The sequence below is a fragment of the Danio rerio genome, chromosome 12, assembly GCF_049306965.1.
Source record: "Danio rerio strain Tuebingen ecotype United States chromosome 12, GRCz12tu, whole genome shotgun sequence".
NCBI lineage: Eukaryota > Metazoa > Chordata > Actinopteri > Cypriniformes > Danionidae > Danio > Danio rerio.
The window spans coordinates 30,268,960-30,294,681 of NC_133187.1; the positions used below are offsets into that span (position 1 = coordinate 30,268,960).

At 35.1% G+C, this 25,722-nt stretch overlaps 1 protein-coding gene across 2 annotated transcripts in view; it reads right to left on the reverse strand.

The window, feature by feature from the left end:
• myo1d (myosin 1D) overlaps window positions 1–25,722 on the reverse strand; it is a 123,402-nt gene that overhangs the window by 17,138 nt on the left and 80,542 nt on the right. For both annotated transcript variants that reach the window (NM_001423964.1, XM_073917676.1), the window contains 4 exon segments: window positions 17,256–17,410; window positions 25,165–25,278; window positions 25,364–25,468; window positions 25,560–25,698. In NM_001423964.1, coding sequence (NP_001410893.1) covers window positions 17,256–17,410; window positions 25,165–25,278; window positions 25,364–25,468; window positions 25,560–25,698 — 513 coding nt within the window.

Below are 25,722 nucleotides of genomic sequence, written 5' to 3' on the forward strand. Positions count from 1 at the left end.
TTGATTGAAAGGATGACGTTTAAAAACTAAATTCATGAGAGAGTTGTTATTAAAATGTTATTAGTGATTCCTAATATGAAACTTTATTGTAAGCTGGGCAAATACTTTTGGAGAATATGATATATCCCCATTTAAAGAGATAGGAGCTGTATAAAGTGTTATGCCCCAAAAAGAACTTTTAAAAATAGCCAATGATGGGAACTGCTAAAACAAAGTTATGAAAATTAAGCTGCCCACATTCACTCAATGACTAGCTCATTTGTCAAGTTTTTAACAAATGGTTTTATGAGTTTTGCTTCATTATTGGTGATGAACATCACAGGTTTAAAGAAACATAAATGCCAATGTTTTATTTAAAAATGCCACGATGTCCTGTTTTATAGTGAGTTTACACAAATAAAGATAAACACTTTACAGTTTTCAGTTATGTTATATTTGCAGTATATCTTTATTACCAAAAATAAAAGAGTATTTAATAATATTTTGCTATAATGATCAAAATGTGTCTTTGTGCTTTATATGCATTGCTATCTGGTCATCGTAGCCTGTACATCGTAAATGTACATTAAAAAAGTTACGGTGTGTAGGTAGTGTAAACAGTAGCATTGTGTAGCTAGTGCACTAGTGTAAACTTAGCCTTAGAAGAATCAAAACGTCAATAGAGAAGCAGGGTTCATTACTGCCTTAATCTTTTAAACATTCTCCAAGCCAAGGGTGACCAAAACCATTCACTGACTCCCAGACAATCTGCTCCTCAATGGTCAGAATACAAAGCGACAGATGCCCCATGGAAATCAGCACACTTTAAAAATACGCCACCCACTGTTATCTGCCCTGTTAGCTCTTGAGGAGACAATGTCACTTCCTGAACAAATCCCCATGGGAGCCTGCAAAGTCAAAATGACATTTTTGGTGAGGACAATACTTCAAACATTCAGTCACTTTTCTGGTTGTTTCAAATCATATGAGGATAATCCTGACTGGACAAAATTGACATGCTTATGTTGAGATGTAAAGGCCTAATAGGAGGAAATCAATACTGTTAATGCAGATTTCCCAGAGCGTGGCGGGTTGCAAGGACAGCCTTCCACTTTATTTGCAGCAAGAGGCCGCTGCTGTGTTCAAGCGTGACTTACCAAACCTCCAGATAATGTCTATGAAGTCATAAAGCTGCTTACTGTCATTCATCAATGCTCAGAGCAGAGTCTCAGCAGAGAATCGCTGCAGGAGATGACTGAAAGAGTTTGGGTTATAAAAGAAGAGAGATTTGAATAAAGGCAGGATCAAAAAGAGGAACGGAAAAAGTGAATGAGGATGAAGATGCTAAAAGTGATTTTATATGTGATACACCCTACCATGTCCTAAAAACAACTTTTTGATGTAAAAAATTTAAATAAAAACAATAAATAAATAAATGAATTATTAATTATTAATAAAAATATATACCATTGATTTACTTGTTTTTTCACTAACGACAATGTAAAATGTTTTACTTTCATTTTAGCTTCTAGCATTCAGGTAAGGGTGCTTTTTAAAATTGTTTATGATGGGAATACATATATGTACATGCAATTAGCACCGGGTTGGACCCCATTTGCCTTCAAAACTACCTTAATCCTTCAGGGCATAGATTCAACAAGGTACTAAAAATACTCCTCAGAGATTTCAGTTCATATTGACATGATGATACATGCAGTTGCTGCAGATTTGTCAGCTGCACACCCATGATGGAAATCTCCTATTTCACCTCATCCCAAAGGTGTTTTATTGGATTAAGCTCTGGTGACTGTGGAGGCCATTTGAGTACAGTGAACTCATTGTCATATTTATATATATATATATATATATATATATATATATATATATATATATATATATATATATATATATAAACGTTAAATAATTTTTGCTGCAAGGGGTGTGTATGTTTCTGTGTCTGAAGTATGAACTTTGCATACAAACAGAAATGATTTGTCATTTTATTATATTGTTTAAATATAAAGACTTACTCACTGTATTTGTACTGTAATGACCTTTAAATTAACTAAAATATTTCAGCGATTGTAAATAATATGGAAATGTTATGATTAAAACTATTTTTCCCTGAAAAATGTGCACACCTAAAATGTTAACCAATCAGAATCAAGCATTATGATTACCACACCTATCTTTAAAAAAAGTGCCATTACAGATGCTTGAGCTCACTAATGCGGACCAATGTAAATGAATAATAATTAAAGTTAATAAATAATACAGTTAAATATTAGAGAGACTATATGTTAGAGAGAGTATCTGTATCTTTAATTATTTATTTATTTGGCTGTCTTAGACCATAAGAACATTTTAAATAACTAAAACCGTCTTAATGATTTAAAACTACAATCAATCAAGCAGACTTCTCTAGAACCACTTCAGCTGTGCATTTATTTCCGAAATACTGTAACTGCACATCTTAGAATGTTCATCAACCAATCAGAATCAAGCATTCAACATTCTGGTAATATAATAAGCGACACTGTAGCAGAATAACAGAATCAAAATAATTGTAACAGCAGCAACAGACAACAAGATTACAATAAGTGTAATTGTATTAGCGCCATAATAGCCACAATAGCAGCAATTACAAAGAGATAAACTATAATTAGGGCATCAATGGTAAAGACAGCAACACAAGCTTAAACATATAAGCATTTAATTACATTCGATCAGTGACAGGAGAAGGAATGGTAAAAAAAATGGCCGTGCAGGCAACAGATGCAGAGCAGGTGAGAATCACACAGATGGAGGGGGGTTGAACATGAGCCAGCAAATCATCCACCCTTCATCACCTTCATTTCTGGCTGGTTGGAGAGCAGAGAGTGAAAGAATGTAAGACACAAGGGCAGTGGGGGTAGAGCGAAAGATAGAGCGAAAGAGAGAGAGATGCAGCATTGCAGAGCCAGCACTGCAGAAACTAGGTCAGATTCATCGACTTCAATTCAAACACACACAAGCGCAATATCAAGCCATCCACCTACACTCAAACAGCCATATAAATCCCCCAAACTGCTCTTCAGATAAGCCTTTCTCTCCAAGAGTTCAACTCAGGAAACACATAAACACACACAGATCATTAGACTGTACAACACTAATTTGACAGAGAAAGTGTATCTATTAGACTTCTAATTACAGAATAATTGACAGCACATTGATAGAATGATATGTTGAGCTTAAAATGTTTTTGAGAGCTGTGTCCGTGTCAAGTAATTGTTCTGATTGATTGCTGTATGATTTGGCTGCTAGTGTTTAGTGATCAATGTTTTATGTCTGAAGTTGTTGTTGCGCCACCTATTGGGCTGGATAGAGAAAGAGGGCAAAAGCTATGGTAGCCGAGAGAGCTTAAAGTGCTGCAATTTAAGAAAACTCATGCAATTACACAAAGGGTTAGGGTTAGGGTAGACAGTGGCTATGTTTTCGATCACTAGCAGTGTGACTCTGAAGTGCTGGGGCTGCATGTTTGCAAGTTTTCTCCCCACAATATCAATGAAACGTTCAGCACCGTCAAAGGCACCTTCGGAGGCACCCTAAAGGCAGAGAAAGATGCTAACCATAGCACAAAAAGTTCAACTTCTGGGCATGCTAAAGGAAGGTAGAAGTTACACAGTTGTAGGAAATAAATAAATGAAGATCAAATGGTTTTGATCTTTGGTTTCATTCTATAATACTGGACTTAATTTTCTACAAATGTTTAAACTTTCAGAATGTTTAAACAAGAGAGAAAAGTGTGAAAATGTTAATGCCTGTCTGAGAAAAGTGTAAATTATGTGTGGCGGTTTTTACAGCATAATAATATTAAAAAATAAATAAGACTACTTTGCAGATTTCCCCTATTGAGAGTTATTTTTACAACGTAACTCCTGCGAATAACCACTGTACACTTTTAATGTTGTAGTTCAACAAACACACAATTATATAGCAATAATATAGAAATTCATTATTATTAGTTAATATGCAATTATAATAAATAAAAGCTGTTGAAAGGTGGCTAAGTGCTGTTTTATTCTATTTTAAAATGTATTACAACAGTATTAATAATTTACAACATTACATTTTTACAAGTTACATTAGATTTGTTTTATACAAATAAAAAATATTTTTTCATTAAATGAATGCAGCCTGCACAACAAAATTATTTACAAAATTATCAAGTTCAATTAAATTAATTTTGATTATTTCAGTGTAGCTCGATACAAATACAATATGCAGAATGTAAATACGATTTAAAAATATAATTAGGTGTTGTAAAAAAGGCACAATAGTGAATCCTAAAAAGGTTCACATAGCCTTAACTTGCAAAAATTTCAAATGACAAAAAAATAAATAAATAAAAAAAAAAAAAACAGCCCTTGCAATAATTAAAGGTCCATGAACCCCCCTGTCTCAGCAGAGTGTTTTAACAAATCTAGTTTGAAAAAAGTCTGGAAAGTGGGTTAGTCCAGCTTGGTTTAGGTATGAGTGTCGAGTGGCGAAAGAAGGAAGGCTTTGCATGAAAAGGGCAGTACATGCACATGCTGATTTTTATAGACAGCACAGACGCAGGAGAGATAGACAGTGACTACGTTTTTATGGACATGAGTATTGGAATTATTTGCCTTAATCTAAATATTATTACTAAGGTGTTTACATGAGATGCTTTTTGAATGTTCCTTTTATGATCCCGTTTTACATGTTGTAGTACATAATTCGATTAACATTATTGCTACGCTATCCACATTTCCTCCGGAGTTTTATGTAATTTCGGGTATTTCATTCTTAATTTGTCAATTTTAACTGCAGTTTGGCACTCTTACTTTCATTCAGGAACATTTCATGCATGCCCTTCATGACAAACCGAGGTATTGGATGGGAGGAATTGCTGGAAGAGTGTAGTTTTAAAGGAATTTTTAATACCGCACGCTGTATGGGAGAGAATAAACCCTCTGCTTTTCTCGGATGCAGAGACTCTCTATAGGTGCAGAGAAAAGCATAAAACAGCCGTGTGTGTATAGACTCTCCTATCACAAAATGCGACGAAAATTATGGCGGTAATAGTTTGATTTAGGTGTTAACACATTTACATTCAAAGAGCAGCATTTACAGTGAATCTTTCAGTCCATAATATTGTAGTGATATTAATGACAGTAAACTTAGTAGCTAAATCATTTTGACTGAGGTACATCTTTAAAACGGAGTAGAGCACTGCTGACGACAATAACTTACAATACTAACTAACTTTAACCAAACAATTCTTCTTCTTCCACTTGTTTTAATAACGTTTGGCAACACAACGTGGCGCCTCTGCAGTCTAAATACTGTGACAGGTAAAAAGAGTCTTTGAAGCTAATCACGCATATTGATGAAGTTGCACCTGATTCACAAGCGTGCTGATTGGTTCGAACCAAGTCTTTTGCATGAATTAATACAGAAAAGTCAAAGACATCACAGTGTACCCACTGATAGACATCCAGTCTACACACTGGAATTTACACAATGATCTCATAGCCGGGACGTAGCTTAAATCTCCTGATGTAGCCGGTTTAAACCGGAAAAACGAATTTGATCAAAATAACACAAAAACAAACAAATTTTTTTTTTTGTGAAATAAATGCATCCTAATAGTTTTTTTTAGAAATGTGGGACATAAGACTGTAAACATCTCAAAAAATGTGTTTCGGTGTTACGTGACCCTTTAACAACAGCAGTTTTATAGCATTTGTTTTGATGAAAAATAATATGGAATTAAAAAGCAAAAAGTGTAAATGCACTTAACATTTAAGCCTAAATTTACACCTGACTAAAAACAAACACACAGCACACAGACTTTACCACTAAGGTGGATAATCACATGCATATTGAAATTTCTTCTTTTTTTATTTGCTTGGATGTATTGAAATGCATTCTCCCTCTGCAGGCTACTGTAAGGCACTCATTTACATAGAAATTTTGGTGTAATCACTGGAACGGGCAATTCATAGCAGCTTTTACCTTGGAAAAGGAGCTATTTAGAGAAGCATCGCGTTCTCTCTCTCTCCTTCACTCATTAGTATTCTGAACCGGCAAGCCAACTAATGGACTAAATATCAGACAGACATGGATCGTCTAGTTGCTATGGGAACTGCATCTGCAGCACAGAGCGTGAGGTGAGGTGAAAAATACGGAGGCAAAGAGAAACAGATAGAGATGCAATGAGAAGGCAAGCAGGTGGAGGCTCAAGGAAATAATGGAGAACAAAACAAGAAGAGAAAACAAAAACAAGAGTACCAGAAAACAAACGAGTGGTAAATTTGACCATATGGAGGCTGAATAAGCATTCAGCATGAAGGATGACCTTGCTGAAGGACACAGTGATTGCAGCCAGCACCTCAACACAAGTCATTGGCAAACAGACTAATGAGGCCTGAAAAAAGCATTCACATTATTGTGTGCATTTTTAATACAGCACATTAGGCACAGAGCAGGTTCCTGTTGCAGCTCTGTGCTGTACCATGCCCACTTCTCATTACACTGACACTCTAACAGACACTTAAGCCAGGCATTTTTCTCAGAATTAGAAACCCGATTCCATTAATGGATGATATGGACTTATGGCTCTACTCGGAAATTTTCCTCTCAGAAAGTCTCTATTTTTTAATAATGCTAATAGATGTACTATTATTGTCAAATTTGGAGTAGACAATACAGGGTCATTGAGCTTATTGCAATTTAATTTTAAAGGTAAATAGTTCACCCAAAAATGAAAGCTCTGTCACCATTTATTCCCCTGTTTAAAACCTTTGATTTTTTCTTATCTGCGGAACATAAAAAAAGAAAAAGCTGGAAATCTGTGACCATATTTTTCTAAAGTATTTGTATTTCCTACTGTGGAAGTCGATGGTAACATGTTTCCAGCTTTCTTCAAGATACCTTCTTTTGTGTTTAACTGAATAATGATCTCACAATTTTCTTCTCTTAAATTCAGACAAAACAAAAGTATTAATTATTAGGCCTAAATCCGGTATACGGCAGATCTCACAACTTGACCTGCAATTAGAGGGATACAAAGATCTGGGTGTTATATTAGACAGCAATTTAAATTTTGGAAATCATATCTCCCATGCCACAATTTATCTAACCTAACTTTCAATGTTTGTGTATATAAATATTATTTTAATTTATAGCACTTAATTTTTGCATTTCATGTTTAAATACTCTATGAACAGCAGCTATGCTAATTATTTTCTTTATTCTCTATTTCCACCTGGGGATACTCATCCCAATGCCTCTAGAGATAATGCAGTGTCATTGATGCAATCCAAGATCTGTGAAGAGATGATGCCAAGATATCCATAATTTTCCTTTACTTTCATCAAATGAGGAAGTTTTGTTGCTTGCCACGGTCACCTCTGGCTTGCTTGGCTTGGGACTTGTGGAGCTGTGCATCGATGGATTTGCTCTTTATGAACTTTCAGCAGTGAAATTTAAACCACACTGAACTGAACTAAACTGTACTTCAACTCTGAAAACTGGACTGACAGTTTAAATTTACTAGAAGTTTTATGTTAAGCTGTTTTGACACAATCTACGTTGTAAAAGCGCTATATAGAATTGAATGAAGACTTGAAACCACACAAGAGTAAACAGCGAGTGACTTTTTATTTTAGTTTGAAGCATCCCTTTTAAGTTTAAAATTGAACTATCAACAAAGAATATTAAAACAAAGGAAAACAATGCACATGAAAGCAAAGCAAGGTTTTATTAAATTAATTTATTACTTGAACTTAGAAATAAAAACTTTTTTTTAGTTATGAGAGGTTGTTGAACTATAAAAAACAGCCAATATTGAAGCTAATCTGCCAAGATGGAGGTGCTACTATGTGTTTAATCTAAGTGTATAAAAATATGAATTTAGTGTCCGTGATTTAACCCATAGGTTTCTAAAGAATGCAAATAAAGTTACAGTGGGTGGAGCTAACCATTGACCATGCTTCACTCAGTTATCAGAAAACAGTTAAAGAGGTGGGGCTTTGTATTTGGTTGCATTTCCTTTGATTTTTCCTTTTTTTTTTTTTTTTTGGTAAAATGCTTAAAACATGCTTCAAAAACAACTTGTCCATGTTCTGGCCACATGTACTTTGTTGTATACTTTGTTAATAATACTCCTGAGTTTGATCTATTAAAACACTGTTTTTATGTATTTAGCCCCAATAAACATTATTCTAATGATATTTTTTAAAGGAGGAAAACAACATTACGGCGATGCGTGGCGCAGTGGGTAGCACATTCGCCTTACAGCAAGAACGTCGCAGGTTGAAGCCTAGGCTGGGTCAGTTATCATTTCTATGTCGAGTTTGCATGTTCTCCCCGTGTTTCCTCTGGGTCCAAAGACATGTGGTACAGGTGAATTAGGTATGCTACAATTGACCTTAGTGTATGTGTGTGTGTGTGTGTGTGTGTGTGTGTGAATGAGTGTGTATGGATGTTTCCCAGTGATGGGTTGTGGCTGCAAGGGCGTCCGCTGCATAAAACATATGCTGGATAAGTTGGCGGTTCATTCCGCTGTGGTGACCCCAAATTAATAAAGAGACTATTCAAACAAGAAAATAAATGAATAAATGAAAACATTATTCTTCAAACATATTAAATACTGGCCTTTTTATAAAATGCAGGCATAACAATTTATGACAACATTTCAGGTGATTCAGAGGAGAGTATCAAATTTCTAAATAAAATAGAAATTGTTTTAAATACATCAAAAACATTTAGAAATGAAATTATATAAAAAGAAACAAAAGAAGACTATATAGAAAGCAGCTATTACTAATATATTTTATGTAAAAACTAAATTTAGACCTCAGAAAAAAGTACAAAATAAAAAGAAAGTTAATATTAAAGTTTCCTTTTAAACCTGTATTTTTGCATAATTACATAAATGATTGGTTATAGTGTAATCGTTAAGTTGAGCTAGTGTTCAAGGACAGCACTTTGTCTTCACTCTTAGTAATGTGACAGAAGACCTTGTCAGTCTTTATCACACATAAAGCATGTCAACTCAGATATAATGACCTGATTTGCCTTCTACACAAAAATATACTGGAAGGAGAAAATTTATTCAGATGTTCAACACAGTATATGGATTCATTTGCACCTGTAGTTTGTTTTTTACACCCCTAAATAACGGTTCCAAAAGACGATTTTCACAGTGACTATTTTGAGTTTGACCACAGATCTTTCACTAACATTATAACTATAGAGGCAGCCATTTTGACCATTTCTTAATTTTTGTAATTTAATACCTCTGTTAAAATGAAATTTATAAAACTACCTTCTAAATGTGTGTATACTTCATTTAAACATTGTCAATTTATTAAAATTACAAAACACAAATATACATTCTGAGTATTTTTAGCATGGCTATAACGGGCAAATTTAATTTCACATTCGGAGACGGTTTAGTTACTTATACACAAGTATAAGCTACTGTGCATTACAAAAGATAATATAATGACTTTAATCCAATGACTGTCTGTGATATTAATGGTAGCTACAGTGTTAAAGAGTTATTGAACTATTGATTTCATGTTTTTCTTTAATTATTTTTCAATATAAATAACATTTTAAGAAATTAAAAAGACTTATTGAAGTAAAGCTTTTTTCATGGAACTCTAAATGCCAATAAAGAATCATACTTTTGTAGTCTAAACCAGCAGAGTCTAAATCCGTAATGGGTTTCATCTGCGTTTGATGTTTGGTGTCAGTTTAGTGTGCACCAGCCATTTGACTAAACCCAAAGATATTTACACTATTTTGAAAAGTAACTTGAACATAAAATATTGCTATATGAGCATGTTTTACTTCGCGATGATGCTTTTAAGCAAGCGATAATTGATTTTGGGTTTACTAAAATGTTTAATCAATTAACACAAATTTAATCTGAACTTCAAGCTTACAGTGTGTGTAGATTGCTCTAAATTATCACACACAGGCACACACACACACACACACACACACACATATTCACTCTTTGTCTCTGGATCTTTTGCAGCACAGCACATTAACAGTGTAACAGGGAAGTGCAGATTGGAATCTGGCCCAGTTTTGTTAGCAAGGCCATGAAGGTCATTCAGAGGCACTCTGGGTAATAACCAGGCAGAAAGTGATCAAAGAACAAGTTAAGATCAATAAAGAGTAATGGCATGTGATTTTGCTGAGTTTAGAAAGTAAAAAACAACAGAAAATCCTTATTTTTAGCAGTGCATGGAAAGCCCTGAAGACAAATCAACATGAAGGATGATTTAATATCAGTGACGGATTAGTGTTTAAGAGCATTTCCATGACCTTGTGACCTCCTATATGCATGTCAATATACAATTACAATGACAGAGATGAAAATCCCCCCCATTTGCTTTCTACTGCCTGAAGCACAAGTCTTTGACCCCTAATCCTTAACACTATAATGATGTCAGAGGTTCAGAAATGACAAGCAAAGTCCTGCTTACTCTCCCAAGAGCACTGCAACGGGATTTGAGTCCGAAAGACCCCATTCATTCCCTCAGAGAAATGTTAAAAGGAGACAGACTTAATGAATTCCTGTAGAGAACTCTTTCATTTCATCTCACAGAGCCTTTTAGTTCAAGCCACAGTGATCAATAGAGACAAGGGTCCTCATTCAGATGAGACACTAGCTGAGCTGACACCAACACCTTTGTTTCAAGCCCAATTTAAACAGATTACACAAACACACTGGATTTGGCATCTCGCAGTGGAATTCCCTCTTTTGAAAGAGTTACACGGGCTAATAATGGGGACTGAAGACTTTTCTTGCAGCAACAAAGTAGCCAACAGAAGCTTAAGACTGAAAATAGTTCAGCTAATCCTGACCCGGGTCTTCACACGTTCTGTTCGGTGCACGAGTGAGATGTATTTTGATATCTGTGACAGGATGACTGACAGCTACAGTGATGGAGAAGGATGTGTGTCCATGTGTGTGTGTTTATCTGTCAGCTTGTAGCTTGGAACTCTTTGAATAATGTTTAAAGGCAGGTGTGACGGCTGGAGAGATGAGGTATTCCCTCTGTAGAGAGAAAGAGGCGCAGTGCTTTCTGTGTGCTCTGCATGCCAATGATGAAGAGCCTGGTTAAAAATAGAGCTGCAGTCACACAACCTTAAATATTTAATCTCCTACATCTCGTCGCTGGAGGAGAAGAGAGAAAGTAGGGTAGGATAAGAGAAATACAGAGTACTCACAGGCTAAACTTTGGAAAGATGGGTGGGTATTAAAATAGATATATGGTTGTCATTAATTACTCACCCTCATGTTGTTTTTTAAACCGGTTTCTTTATGTTCTGAGGAACACGACAGTATTTTAAAAATGTACTAGTTTAATCTTCCTTGCAACTTTGGTATTATAAAATTAATGAGGAATGAAGCTTTTCCAAAGCATGCATTAATTTTGTAAGAGGAATGTGCTGTTTTTAAAGGGAACTGATTTTAAGACTAAAACTATTTTGTTTTACAACAAAAAAACTAAAATGAACTTTACAAATTATAATTATAGAATGTATTAAAAGTCTAGGTATTTTACATTATTAAAAAATTGTGTATGTATGTTTGGAGAGTAATGAATAAATTACAAGAAAGTCTATTCAAAATGACAAATAAAAACTACATAAAGGTATATAAATATTTATATATAGAGTTTAAGTCAGAATTATTAGCACCCCTGTTTATTTTTTTCCCCAATTTCTGTTTAATGGAGAGAAGATTTTTTTTTAACACATTACTAAACAAAATAGTTTTACTAACTCAATTCAACTAACAGATTTATTTTATCTTTGCCATGATGACAGTAAATAATATTTGACTAGATATTTTTCAAGACACTTCTATACAGCTTAAAGTGACATTTAAAGGCTTAACTGAGTTAATTAGGTTAACTAGGCAGGTTAGGGTAATTAGGCAAGTTATGGTATACCAATGGTTTGTTCTGTCGACTACGTGAAAAATATATAGCTTAAAGGGGGCAATATTGACTTAAAATGTTTTTTTGTTTTTTTTTTATTAAAAACTTCTTTTTTCTAGCAGAAATAAATCAAATAAGACTTTCTCCAGAAGAAAAAAAAATATTATTAGATAAAATAACTATATTCAGTTTTTATCCATCTCAATCTCATCTCAGCCTCACTAGAAAAGAAGATTACCAACAAACCAACAAATAATATTTCAAATTCAGTCTGTTTTTCAAAATGGTACATCTTCAAAACAGAAAATTAGAATGGCATGATATGCCAGAATTTTCATTTTTGGGTCAATTCCTCCACAAACTTAGTTGAATGAATTGTTCCAAAAAATTCTGTGAAATCACATAAAACATAAATTAATTTATTCATTCATTCATTTTCCTTCGGCTTAGTCCTTTTACTTATTAGGAGTCGCCACAGCGAAATGAACTGCCAACTTATCCAGCATATGTTTTACAAAGCGGAAGTCCTTTCATTGCGGATGCAACTCAGTACTGAGAAACACCCATACACTCTCATGTGCACACACAAACACTACGGCCAATTTAGTTAATTCAATTCACCTATAGCACATGTCTTTGGACTGTCTGGGAAACCAGCGCATTTGGAGGAAACCCCCGCCAACACAACAAGAACATTAAGTTCTATATTTTTCATAATATTTATTTAATTTCTAATAAAAAAACATGGTATTTGTAGATTTAATTTACAAAATTAATACCTACAATAAAATGTGTATAAAACTATGGTGTTTGGTGTTACGGTGGTGCAGTGGGTAGCACCTCACAGCATGAAGGTCACTGGTTTAAGCCTCAGCTCGGTTCTACAACCTCTGCTCCGGTTTCCCCCAAAAGTCCAAAGTCATGCGGTATAGTTGAATTGGGTAAGCTAAATTGTCCGCAGTGTGTTTTTGTGATTTTTCCCATTGATGGGTTGCAGCTGGAAACATAAAACATGTGCTGGATAAGTTGGCGGTTCATTCCGCTTTGGTGATCCCAGATTAATAAAGGGACTAAGCTGAAAAGAAAATGAATGTATGAATGAAATTAAACTAATTCAACAATGTGTTTATTGAATGTGTGTGTTGTCTCTTTCTTTGCTTATTACCATTAGCATTTTTAGCTTAGCAACATGCTAACATAAACATGGCTCAACTGTGAAATTAATTATGGCTCTAGTCACCTGTGTGCACGCAGAATGCTATATGTATAGAAAGGTTAAATGCTGCCTAAAGAGACAGCAGACATCAAAGCTGATCGCTGTTTTGGAATATAGAAAGATGCAGGAATAATGAGAACGATAAGTACATAGCAGGTCTCAGAGAAAAAAAAAATGTAGAGAGAGAAAGTGTACATTTAGAAAAATAATCCTCTTACTGCAGAGTTATCAGAGACTTTATTGACAACATTCTTACTGCAGATAAGAGGGTTACGCATTTACTCGCATGTGGTACAGACTGTGCCGGTCAGAATGATTTTCAATACATAGGCTGTTCTTTCAATCTATTCATAGCACAGGCAGGGAAAAATGGTTATGTCTGCAGTTTCCCCGTGAAGCCACTCTGGCAGAAAAGTCAAACCGGTTCAGTGTCAAACCTCAGCGAAACGTGCCTGGAGATCCTAAGTCACTTAACGACCACACCGTGCATAATGTGATAGGTTCAGTATCACTGAAAATGATTTAAACAGACTACAGTTTTAGTATTGCAAACTCCCAAAAGCTGCTGCACAAGCTCTTTCCTAGACGTCACCGTTGAAATGGTGATAGGAAGTGAAGAAGCAGCCTCTGTGCGGTGGCTAGAGCTCAGGCCGGACAGCAGAGGAGAGATAAAGGTTAAGTACACATCTACAGGGAGAGGAAAGCAGCCTCAGAGCCTGGCCTTTTGTTCGGTGAATGGATCACGCTGATGGATGGATCTAGAAAGCGCTTACGACTGCAGGTCATTAGCAGCGAAACGTTAGCAAGGTGTTTTCACCAAAAGATCAGTCTACTTGGGGGAATACAGAGGCTTTATTTAAACAAAAAGCATTGAAGTGTCTGTGTAAGGCAACTCGATATTGCTGTGCATGTTTACTTGCGCAGTTATTTTTGTAGTCAAACTACAATCCAACTGGCAAAATACAGTGCATCCAGAAATTATTCATAGTGCTTCACTTTTTCACATTTATGTTACAGTGTTATTCCGAATTGAATTAAATTCATTTATTTATTTCCTCAAAATTCTGCACATAATACCCTATTATGACAATGTGAAAAAATAGTTTTTTTTATAAAAAATAAAAAACCTGACAAATCACATGTACAAAAGTATTCGCAACCTTTCTCGTGAAGCTCTAAATTGAGCTCAGATATATTCTGTTTCCACTGATCATTCTTAAGATATTTCAGCAGCTTAATTGGAGTTCACCTGTGGTAAATTCATTTGATTGGACATGATTTGAAAAGGCATGTCAAAGCACAAAACAAGTATGAAGACAAAGGAATTGTCTGTAGATTGTCTCGAGGCACAAGGCTGGGGAAGGTTACAGAAAAAATTTTGCTGCTGTGAAAGTTCCAATGAGCACAGTGGCCTCCATCATCCATAATTGGAAGTTGTTTGGAACAACCAGAACTCTTCCTTGAGCTAGCCATCGATCTAAGCTGAGTGATCAGGGGAGAAGGGCCCTAGTCAGGGAGCAGATCAATAACCCAATGGTCACTCCAGCTCCAGGGTTTTTATGTGAAGAGAGGAGAAATTACAAAAGGACAACCATCTGTGCAGCAATCCACTAATCAATCCTGTATAGTAGAGTGGCCAGACGGAAGCCACTTCTCGCCTGAAATGTGCCAAAAGGCATCTGAAGGACTCTCAGACCATGAGAAAAAAATTCTCTGGTCTGATAAGACTAAAATTGAAGTTTTTGGAGTGAATGCCAGATGTTATGTTTGAAGAAAACCACTCACCCCTCATCACCAGTTCATCTTCCAGCAGGACAATGACCCAAAGCACGCCTCCAAAATATCTATGGACTGGCTTCATAACAACTCGGTGAATGTCCTTGAAAGGCCCAGCCAGAACCCAGACCTAAATCCTATCAAACATCTCTGGAGAGATCTGAAAATGGCTGTACACAGTCACTTCCCATAAAACCTGATGGAACTTGAGAGGTACTGCTAAAAGAAAGGGGGAAAAATTCTCAAAGACAGATGTGCCAAGCTTGCGGCATCATATTCAAAAAGACTTGAGCTTTCAAAAAGGCTGTAATTGCTGCCAAAGGTGCATCAACAAAGTATTGAGCAAAGGCTGTGAATACTTATGCACATGTGACTTTTCAGGTTTTTTATTTTCAATAAATTTAAAACAATTATTTGATTTTATTTATTGTCATTATGGGTTTTTTTTGTGTAGAATTTTGAGGAAATAATGAATTTAATCCATTTTGGAATAGGGTTGTAACATAAAAAATGTGGAAAAATAAAGCGCTATTTTACCTCAATTTCTGTCTAACAGAGAGACAATTTTTTCCACATTTCTAAACATAATAGTTTTAATAACTCATTTCTAATAACTCATTTATTTTATCTTCGCTATGATTACATTACATAATTTTTTACTAGATATTTTTCAAGACAGTTCTATACAGCTTAAAGTGATATTCAAAGGCTTAAATAGGTTAATCAGGTTAGCTAGGCAGGTTAGGGTAATTGGGCAAGTTATTGTATAACAATGGTTTGATCTGTAGAAAGTAAAAACAAAAATAGCTTAAAGGCGCTAATAATATTGACCTAAAAATTATGTTTAAAAAATTTAAAACTGCTTTTATTTTAGCCAAAATAAAACAAATAGGACTTTCTCCAGAAGAAAAAAAAATATTATCAGACATACTGTGAAAATTTAGGTCTCTAGAGCTTAGAAAATTGAGGAAAAGGAGGAGATGGGGTGGAAGGGGGGATTCTGCCAAAATGAAGATAGCACAGGAAGAAAACAATCCATTTATAGTAAGCTTGGGTCACTCAAGGATCAAATCAATGGATGGCCAAGCACATATGATGACAATTTCTGTACCAACAAAGGTCATGGCATCACTCTCAGACAATACAAATTTGTGATGGCAGTTTCTGCTTTAAGCGCCAAATTCTTGGAAAATGTTAGGCCCTATTTTCTCAACACAACACACCCCATGACAGCTGTCTGGTATCTAAACATCACTATGGAATTGTGCACCTATTCAAGGCCACTGAGTTCTCTGTCGGCGATAGACATGCCACACTGACAGAATTGACAAGGAATGGTTTGAGGAACACGCTGGTGAATTTCTGTTATGTATCCTCTAAATTCAGCTGATATGAACCCAAATATTTCCTTTGTGCCTTGGAAAATCAGGACTAAATTACATGACCATTAACCCAGCAAACAGTCATTTTAAATTGCAGAAACACTAAAGTGGAATGTTACAAAAGAAAATTTGATATTTAAAATAAATGGCTAAATATATTACAAAAAACAAATAAAATGTCAAATTAAATATAGATAAAAAACATTTGCAATGTCAAAATTGATAAACATCTAATATGAATTCAAAGATCAATACTGGATCACGGCAGTTTTATATTAAAAGGTCATTTAAGGGGACTGTACTTCTAGGGTACTACTTTTATGATTGTGTGTTTGTGTTTCTAAATAATAATCTGCCCTGTCAGCCCGACTCATTTGGCTAAAAGACACAGCCACATGACACAGAAACATTCATTCAGACTGCCCTCATCTTACCCGTATCTTTTGACCTTCCTCTAATCTCAGCACAGACACACTTCACAAACCCCAGACAGCAAATCCCATTTTCTCTGACTCGCAATCCATACACAAAAACATCAAAAATGCGATTATAATGCCTACCACCCATCGATTTCAGGAAGTGTAACCCTTCAGCCCGACACACCAGGGCATAATTTAACAAACATCACGCAGAACATACTGAATTTTATCTCCTTTCTGCACCATGCATTTTGTATTTGGCAGCTTCTAGTAGGCTTAAAGGCAACTACTAAATCTAGAAGACACTAACTTTTCATAAAAAAGCCATAGGGGGGTACCAATCTGACAGAACCAAGCTGACTGCTCTGTCCTCAAATGCCCTGAACTGGCATTACAGACAGCAGAGTGAGTGAATTATTATGGTTGGCATTCTTTGCCTTAAGTGCCCTGGCTCCGCCCACAATGCCCTGCTATGTCTCTCAGGAGCGCCCCCTGTTGGTGTTACCTTTTAAAGTGGCTAAGCAGGGTCCCGACCAGCTCTCCGATGCGGCTGTCTCCCGCTGGCACCATGCCCTGCAGGCACACGATCAGGTCCCTGTTGTCTTTGGTATGGAAGACGACCAGCTGGTCCTTCCCAGGGGAAATGCTCACTCCGGTCACCTGAAAGAGAGAGAAAGGGTGATGAGTGTTAAAGCAGCACACATACAGAGAAAGCAGACCACCATGTGCTAATAGGCACTGCCATAATCTAGTTCTCATTAACGTGTTTTGGAAACATTATGCATCAGCAATTCATTATTTAGCAACAAGGTGTGATGCATGCTAATGGGGCAGATGACCTTCAGAACCAGTTGCATTTTCATGTTTTAGCATTTCATATACTATTATAGAGTTTATAAATATTTAAAATTGGCTTTATTTACTATTATACAGTTTATGAATATTTAAAATTGGCTTTCACTTATATTTTATAGTAATCTTGGGTATTTTGGATTTTTTTTCTAATTAACATAAAAATTATCCGCTGTGTAAAACATATGCTGGAATAGTTGACAGTTCACTCCGCTGTGGTGATCTCTGATAAATCATAAACTAGGGCGAAGGAAAATAAATAAAAAGAATATTTCCAATTTTGAAATTATCTTTTGATTTTTTCATAAAGTATTGATGAACAACTGAGCAATTGGGTGGCTCAGTGGTTAGCACTGTCACCTCACAACAAGGTCGCTGGTTCGAGTCCCGGCTAAGCAAGTTGGCATTTCCGTGTAGAGTTTGCATGGTCTCCTCAGTGTTGGGTTGCTGTGTAAAAAATATGCTGGAATAGTTGGCGAGTCATTCCCCTTTGGCAACCTCTGATGAATAAAAGGACAAAGCTGAAGGAAAGTGAATGAATGTTTTCACTTTTTTAAGGTAATTTTGAGCATTTAAGATTCTTTTCTAATTAGCATGAAATTATCAGCTTTAGTTTATAGTAATTTTATTACATCACCTAAAATATGTTTTATTTAACTGCCAAATCAACATTTCTCATTTAGATTTGTTTCTCATCTAAAGATTAAATTTTAAACTAATTCAGCTTTATTACAATTTGCAAATGACGTTGCATTTCTATTACATGCTAAATGTATAACAAAGCTAGTATTAATGAGCTTTATATATCTTAATGAGTTTTATATATGCTGCAAAAAAAAGGGCTGGAATAGTTGGAGGTTCATTCTGCTGTGGTGACCTCTGGTAAATCAGAGACTAAGCTGAAGAAAAATGAACGAATGTTTAAATTTTTTTTTCATTTAATTATATTGTATTCGTGTTAAATTAAAATATTGATGAACTACTGAATTGAGTGCCAGGATGACTCAGTGATTAGCACTGTCACCTAACAGCAAGAAGTTTGCTGATTTGAGTCCCTGCTGAGCCAGTTTCGATGTGGAGTTTGCATGATCTCCCAGTGTTCACATGGGGTTCCTCCGGGTGCTCTGGTTTCCTCCCTACTCAAAAGACATGCGCTATAGGTGATATGAATAAACTACATTGGCTGTAGTGTAGAAGTGTGAATGCAAAAGTGTATGACTGTTTCCCAGTACTGGGTTGCAGCTGGAAGGGAATCCGCTGTGTAAAACATATGCTGGATAAGTTGGCGGTTCATTCTGCTGTGGCAACCCCTGATGAATAAAGGGACTAAGCCAAAGGAAAATAAATGAACTGAGCAATTATTCCCTAAATATTTACTTAACATCATTTAGTCCCTTTATTAATCTGGGGTCGCCACAGTGGAATGAACCGCCAACTTATCCAGCATATGTTTTACATAGCGGATACCCTTATACACTACGGACAAATTAGCTTACCCAATTAACCTGTACCACATGTCTTTGGACTGTAGGGGAAACCGAAGCACCCAGAGGAAACCCACGCGAACGCAGAGAGAACATGCAAACTTCACACAGAAATGCCAACTGACCCAGCGGAGGCTCAAAACAGTGACCTGGCTGTGAGGCGACAGCACTACCTACTGCGCCACATGTTACCCTATTTAGAATCAATTATCATTATAATTTTGCTCAGTTATTATTATAAAGTAGAAAAAACTACTGGACACGATCAATATATTTGAATAGATTCAAAATTTCATGACATTAAGCTTTTGAATTTGTTGACTTGATGTGTCATGATGAAGATGTTTGAGTTTCTGTATATGACATGACAATAAATGATTATAGTCTTCCCCAAGTAAAACGGTCATTTGTCTAGAAATGAAAGAGTAAATTATAGACTCTCTTGATCTGTAAATGGAATCATCAATCTTTTTATGACATGGCAATGCCAGCTCAGGTGGGTAAATGCAGAAACCAGAAATACTAACTTTGATGTTCATAATTCAGAATTGCATTCATGACATAGTAATCTAATGAACTGTAAAATAAAAAAAAAAACATTACCTTGAAAAACATAATTAAAAAACATTTGACTATGACATGATCACTTTTCATAGCTGCGCAAAAACTTGAGCTAAAAAAATGTTTTAATTTGTTTACATTTTTGATTAAAAAGATTAGATTTCTAAAACTAGACATTCAGACATCCCTATCTGATGTAAATACAACAGCAAGTGTATGTACAAAAGTGTTCTTATCCAGATTGAGCACTTTCCTTAAGGTAAAATATCTTTGGCTTTCATCTTTCTTGTTCGCCCAGACAGAGGCTAGGGTTCACCGAACACAGTCTGGACTACAGTAAAAAAAACAGCTAGGGGGAAATCGAGTGTACAGACTCCCCTGCGGATCAGTATTCCTTGGCAAAAATCACTAGCTGAATAGATTAAGAAACCAAGGACTCCACACCACAGTTAGCAACATTTATCTTGCCCTCATTTATCACAAACTGAAGCTCAGCTAAAAAGAACCATTACAAAGATCTTGCTGATGGACTAAGAGAGAAAAGATGTGTGCGGGAGGGTGACAGCTGGTGTGAACAAATTAGGACCAAATGATAATACAGTCATTATGGCATGCCGGAAATGAGCAATTTGTCACTTACAGTATGAGTAAATATTTAAAGGACAGCTACAAAAGGCACGACATTAATAATCACTCCAGTTTTTTTTTCTTCCTTGTGTGAAGAACATTTTTAAAATCTAAGGAACCCTTTTCACACTGTAAAATAGACCTGGATGGATAAAAGGATTTATTGGATGTCCAAGGTTCTCCAAAAAAGAATCTTTGTTTTTGAAGTGCACCTAAAATTATATTTAAAAGGTTCCTCTTATTATTTTAGAGATCTCCTACAATTTTGTTTGTGGATCCAAAACAAAAACCTAAACAAAACAAAACAAAAAAACACCATAATTCTCATAATAGCATTTAAAATCAACAAATTTCTCAAAGAGCAAGTTTTGTTCAGTTCAGTTTATTGTGTTTAGTTGATTAATTAAAATGAGTCTGTTGTAGAAATAAAAAATGTTGGTTAACAGAAGAAGGATTTCTTTATTTTACAGTATGTTCTATTATACTATTTCTTCTAAAGAAAGTCTTATATAAAGATACATAAATATATAATATTTAAAAAAAGTTAAAATTGTTATTATTATTGTTAAGACTTTATTTTGATGGTCCATTTTAGTATAAGTAGACTGACTGCTTAATATCTCTTAATACTGCTCCTTTAATGAAGATTTAGCTGACAATAAGAGACTTTGCAAGTACATGTCAACTTACACTAACCCTAACCCCAACGCTAACCCCAATCAAACATTCTACTAATTATATAATGAGAAACAATTGGCATGCAGATGCAATGTAACTTAAATTTAACAAATGGACCATCAAAATAATGTGTGACTTTATTATTTTTAGCATTATTATTATTAATAATATTGGCTCCTTTTTATTAGCTATTTTTTACCAATTGGCTACACAACAAACTCTGTTGTCCAATGACTTGCTAAACTGACCTAGTGATGGTAATTAGTAATAGTATGTACTGCCATGGAAAGGACAAAAGAAACTACTATTAAAGAAACCAGCTATTAAAACTTTTATGTTTAAAAGCGTTGAAAAAATATTTTCGTTTAACAGCACTTGGAAAATATTCGTAAAAGAATTAAGATTTCAAAAGAGCTAATAATTTCAAATAATAATAAAACATTGTCTTCAATTGTATTTGACAAAAGTTTTCCTTCCATCAGAGATGGAATACTCCATGCAGTAAGGACTGCGTTGATTTTATAACTTTATATTCATACATATCTAGGAGTCGTTATTGACAATATGTTGACATTTCAACCAAACACTCTATAAAACTGTCTATAAAGAAGTTCAACAAAGAACGTTTCGGGTTTGTACTTCTATAATGACACTGTTTTATAAACAATTTATAGAATCTGCTTTATCTTTTTTGCGTTGTAGCTTGGTACGGTAATCAGACTTTGTCAAATAAAAACAGGTTGTGTTGCCTGGTGAAGGTGGCAGGCAAGATCATTGGTTTTAACCAAACTAGTCCAATGGTAATTTACCATAATTATGTTTTAAACAGAGCTTAGGGTATCTCATAAATCCCGGATCACCCATTGTATTCTATGTTTCAACTGTTGACATCAGGATATTGTTTTAGAGCTTCTATTTGCAGGAGAAAAAAATTAGGAATTCTTTTAAAATGGTGGCCATTAGGTCATTAAATGAGTCCAGCGGTGAGGGAGATGCACCTAAAAATGATGTGTATTGTATGTTGTGTGGTTATATTTTGTTAATGTGTACATGGAACTTCGCCTGTGTTACGGCACCTTGGTGCAATTTTAGTTTATCTAAACGGGATAATAAAGTTGAGTGCGAGTCGGAGACTTTACGATAACTCTTTACAATAAGGTTCATTAGTTAATGCATTTACTAACATGAACTATTAATGAACAACACTTGTTTAGCATTTATTAATCATAATTGAACATTTACTTCTGCAATATTAACATTCAAGTCCATGCTTGTTAACATTAGTTAATGCACTGTGAGTTAACATGAACTAACAACTGTATTTTCATTAACTAACGTTAAATAACATAAATAAATACAGTAGTAAATGTATTGTTCATTGTTTGTTCATGTTAGTAGATGCATTACTTAACATTAACTAATGAACCTTATTGTAAAGTGTGACCGACTTTACTACTGTACATCAGTTGAAGTCAGTGTCCAATGATGACATTGATAAACTGGTTGATCAACCAAAATCTTCATCACAAGCACAACATCAGTAAAGAGAGTATATGCACAAGCAATTCATACCAAGCAGAAAGTTGATCCATGATCATTTCATAGATGCAAGAGTTTATATGCAATTATTACATAGATGTAAAGAGATCCTAGAAGAACTTCATAAACTTTCATAAATGCAATAATACATGCAAGGGATTCAGAAAATCCAATGCTGTCAATGAGGAAACTATTACGGCATTATGTACATATAACTGGAATTCCTGACGACTGAATTGATTTCTTTTTTTTTTTTTTTTCTTTACAAACATTTTACCTTCACATACATACTTAATGGACGATAACATTAATGAAAAAAAAAGTCATAATAAGGGCACTTTAAGAGTGTATCCCCATAATACTTATAGAAACATGGATTGAGAATCCCTGGAGTCTCTAATCGAATGAGTCTCATTATCGCTAACCGAACACAGAATACTACAGCTCCTACTCTTTTGTCAAATATTGATATCATGCAGTGTATTTCTGTGTGCAATAGGGTGTAAATCTTCTTCTCTCCTCTCTATACTGATTTTATTATTATTTCCACTCATCATGGTGAGGTAAATGACTCATAAATGACTACAAATGAGGACTACAAAGAGCATTCAAGAATATAAAGAGCCTGCAACAGGAGAGAGAAGATGAAAACAAAGAAACACCACAGAAGTGCGAAGAGACACACACAAGCCTGAGCAGAAGGAGCACACAGAGGAGGCAAATCTGTGCACATGCCGGAACGATACTAGACATCAGCTGATCTCCGTCACCATGACAACCCCATCTCCTGGGATGTTGGCATGACAACAGAGGAGAGGGAGATGGAAGCGGAGAGGAGGAGGAGCAGAGTGGAATGTTTTGGGGGGGGGGGGGGGGGGGGGGATTAGCGTGGTGCTTATTTATTTATTTTTTGGGATAATATCTCTGTATTTTTCTAGGACATGCTTCCAGCAAAAGCATTTAATAATGCAATGAGCGACCGTGATGTCCTTTATGTCTTCAAGGTGTGAAGTGTCACATAAATAATTTTTCCCCATTTCCCCTGACTGGTGTGATTCTCTGTTGCTGGGGCAATAAATATATGTGAGGGGCAGGTCAGGTTCAGCCGGGCAGTGACCTTCTGCTAATCAAGAGATGTTAACTGCTTTTTTCCAGCAATCATAGATTTATCAGCGTGAAGCAATTTCTTATCTGAACCATAAACAAAGCAATAAAAAAATCTTTTGATGTTTGTGTGAGATGAAGAACAGAGAGTTCTGATGGATTTATACTATAATTTAATGTGTTAATTCATTTCTTTTGCTCTCACTACTATAGGATGTGTTAGTTTAGTTTGTTAAGGGGCAGGACATGTTAATTCATTTATTTTGCTCTCACTACAATAGGGTGTGTTAGTTTAGTTTGATTAATTGCATAAAATATAACAAGTCGGACCACAAACTGCATAAAGAGTCAAAAATATAGTTGCTAAAATCCAAACAAAGCAGTCGAGTGACATTTCGCTTTACTGTATGCTATCTATATCTCAATAAAAATTATGTCAGTTTGACTGATGAAGAATTTAGCTAATGAGTGTATGATTCTTTTGATATATGGTGATGTTTATTCAACTGTTGGATTCTATGTAGTATGTGCTATTTCACTGGCAATAATTTGTATTTTAACACATATATGGACTAGTGCGTTTCAAGATAATGTTATAATAAAGTATTTTACAACCCACCACAATCTAATTCATCCCCAAACAAACTAAAGCATTGCCGTCACAACTTGGCTTACTAAAAAGCAATGCAGCATGATTTCTACCAAAATATTAGTTTTCCCTTCATGATCTGAGCTGTGATTTTAAAAACAAAGTATGTACAGTAGCAAAGTTAAACAAATGTTATATGTTATATGATCAAATGTTATATTAAAGGAGATTACCCCAAAATGAAAATTCTGTTATCATTTACTTACTCACTACTTGTTCCAAACCTTTATGAGTTTCTTTCTTCTGTTAAACACAAAAGAAGATATTTCGAAGACAACAGGAAACCTGTAACCATTAACTTCCATTGTATTTGTTTTTACTACTATAGAAGAAAAAAACAAGTACTATGGAAGTCAGTGGTTACAGGTTTTTAGTTTTCTTTAAAATATCTTCTTTGTTTATGAGCATTTTGTGTTCAACAGAAGAAAGAAACTATAAATAGTGAGTATATTTTTATTTTGGGGTGAACTATCCCTTTAAAAAATAATAATAATAATAAAAAAATAAAAACAAAAATACATTAGTAAATAAATAAATACCTCATGGACAGCATTCCAAATCTAAATCCATTTAAAGCTATAATCCTTAAACAACGGCTTGACCCAAGCTACTATATGTTATGTAAACTGTAAATGGAAAGACAAGATGTTCTACCACAAATTCAGTACAGAATGAAATGCTTTGGGTTTAAGGATTAACAAAATCAGGAAGGATGTAAAAACAATACGATTTGAATTCAACTCATAAGAACATAATATCATATGGAGCTATCCATTGTCATTTTCCTACAATTAAAGATGTGATTGGCATTCTTTTTCATTATCAAACTGTATGATTCACAAATATGACTGGCAGACATATTATGCTGCAGTGTGAATGCAAGCTATGATTAAGTGAGTTAGAACAGGGCTGATATTTACATTATAGAGTGGGATGCTCTTCATGGGCTTGTATTGCTTAAGGGGATCCATTTTGTAGAGATGGCGATCAGTGATGAGCAGCGCTCGGTCTTCTGCTTTATTGAAGCGATTGATCTGTTGAGATGATAATATTGCAGAGGTTAATATTAACAATGCCACTCTTGCTATGCTGACAGTCTGAAAACAATGAAGCACATACTTTGCGGACATTGCTGGAGAAGAGGACTCTCATGAACTTATCTTTCCTCTGCAGATCACTGGACACCAGAGTAAAGGAAGACGCTGTCCCAGGACTGTCCTTTTTCTAACAGGACAAAAAAAACTTGTTAAACATGCATTATAATTTATTTAAACCAGATGTTAGTTTCAAATACTTAAACATTTTAAACACTAACCAGGTAGTTTCCTTCCCATGCTCTTTGCAGTCCGAGATCTGCTCTCTGACCCTTCAGACACTCCAATGTGGCCACTTTTGCCCTGATCTGCACAGTCTCCTCTGGAGAAAGGGGTTTAATCAGCGTCCAGGCCCACCATCTACATATACAATACAAATACACG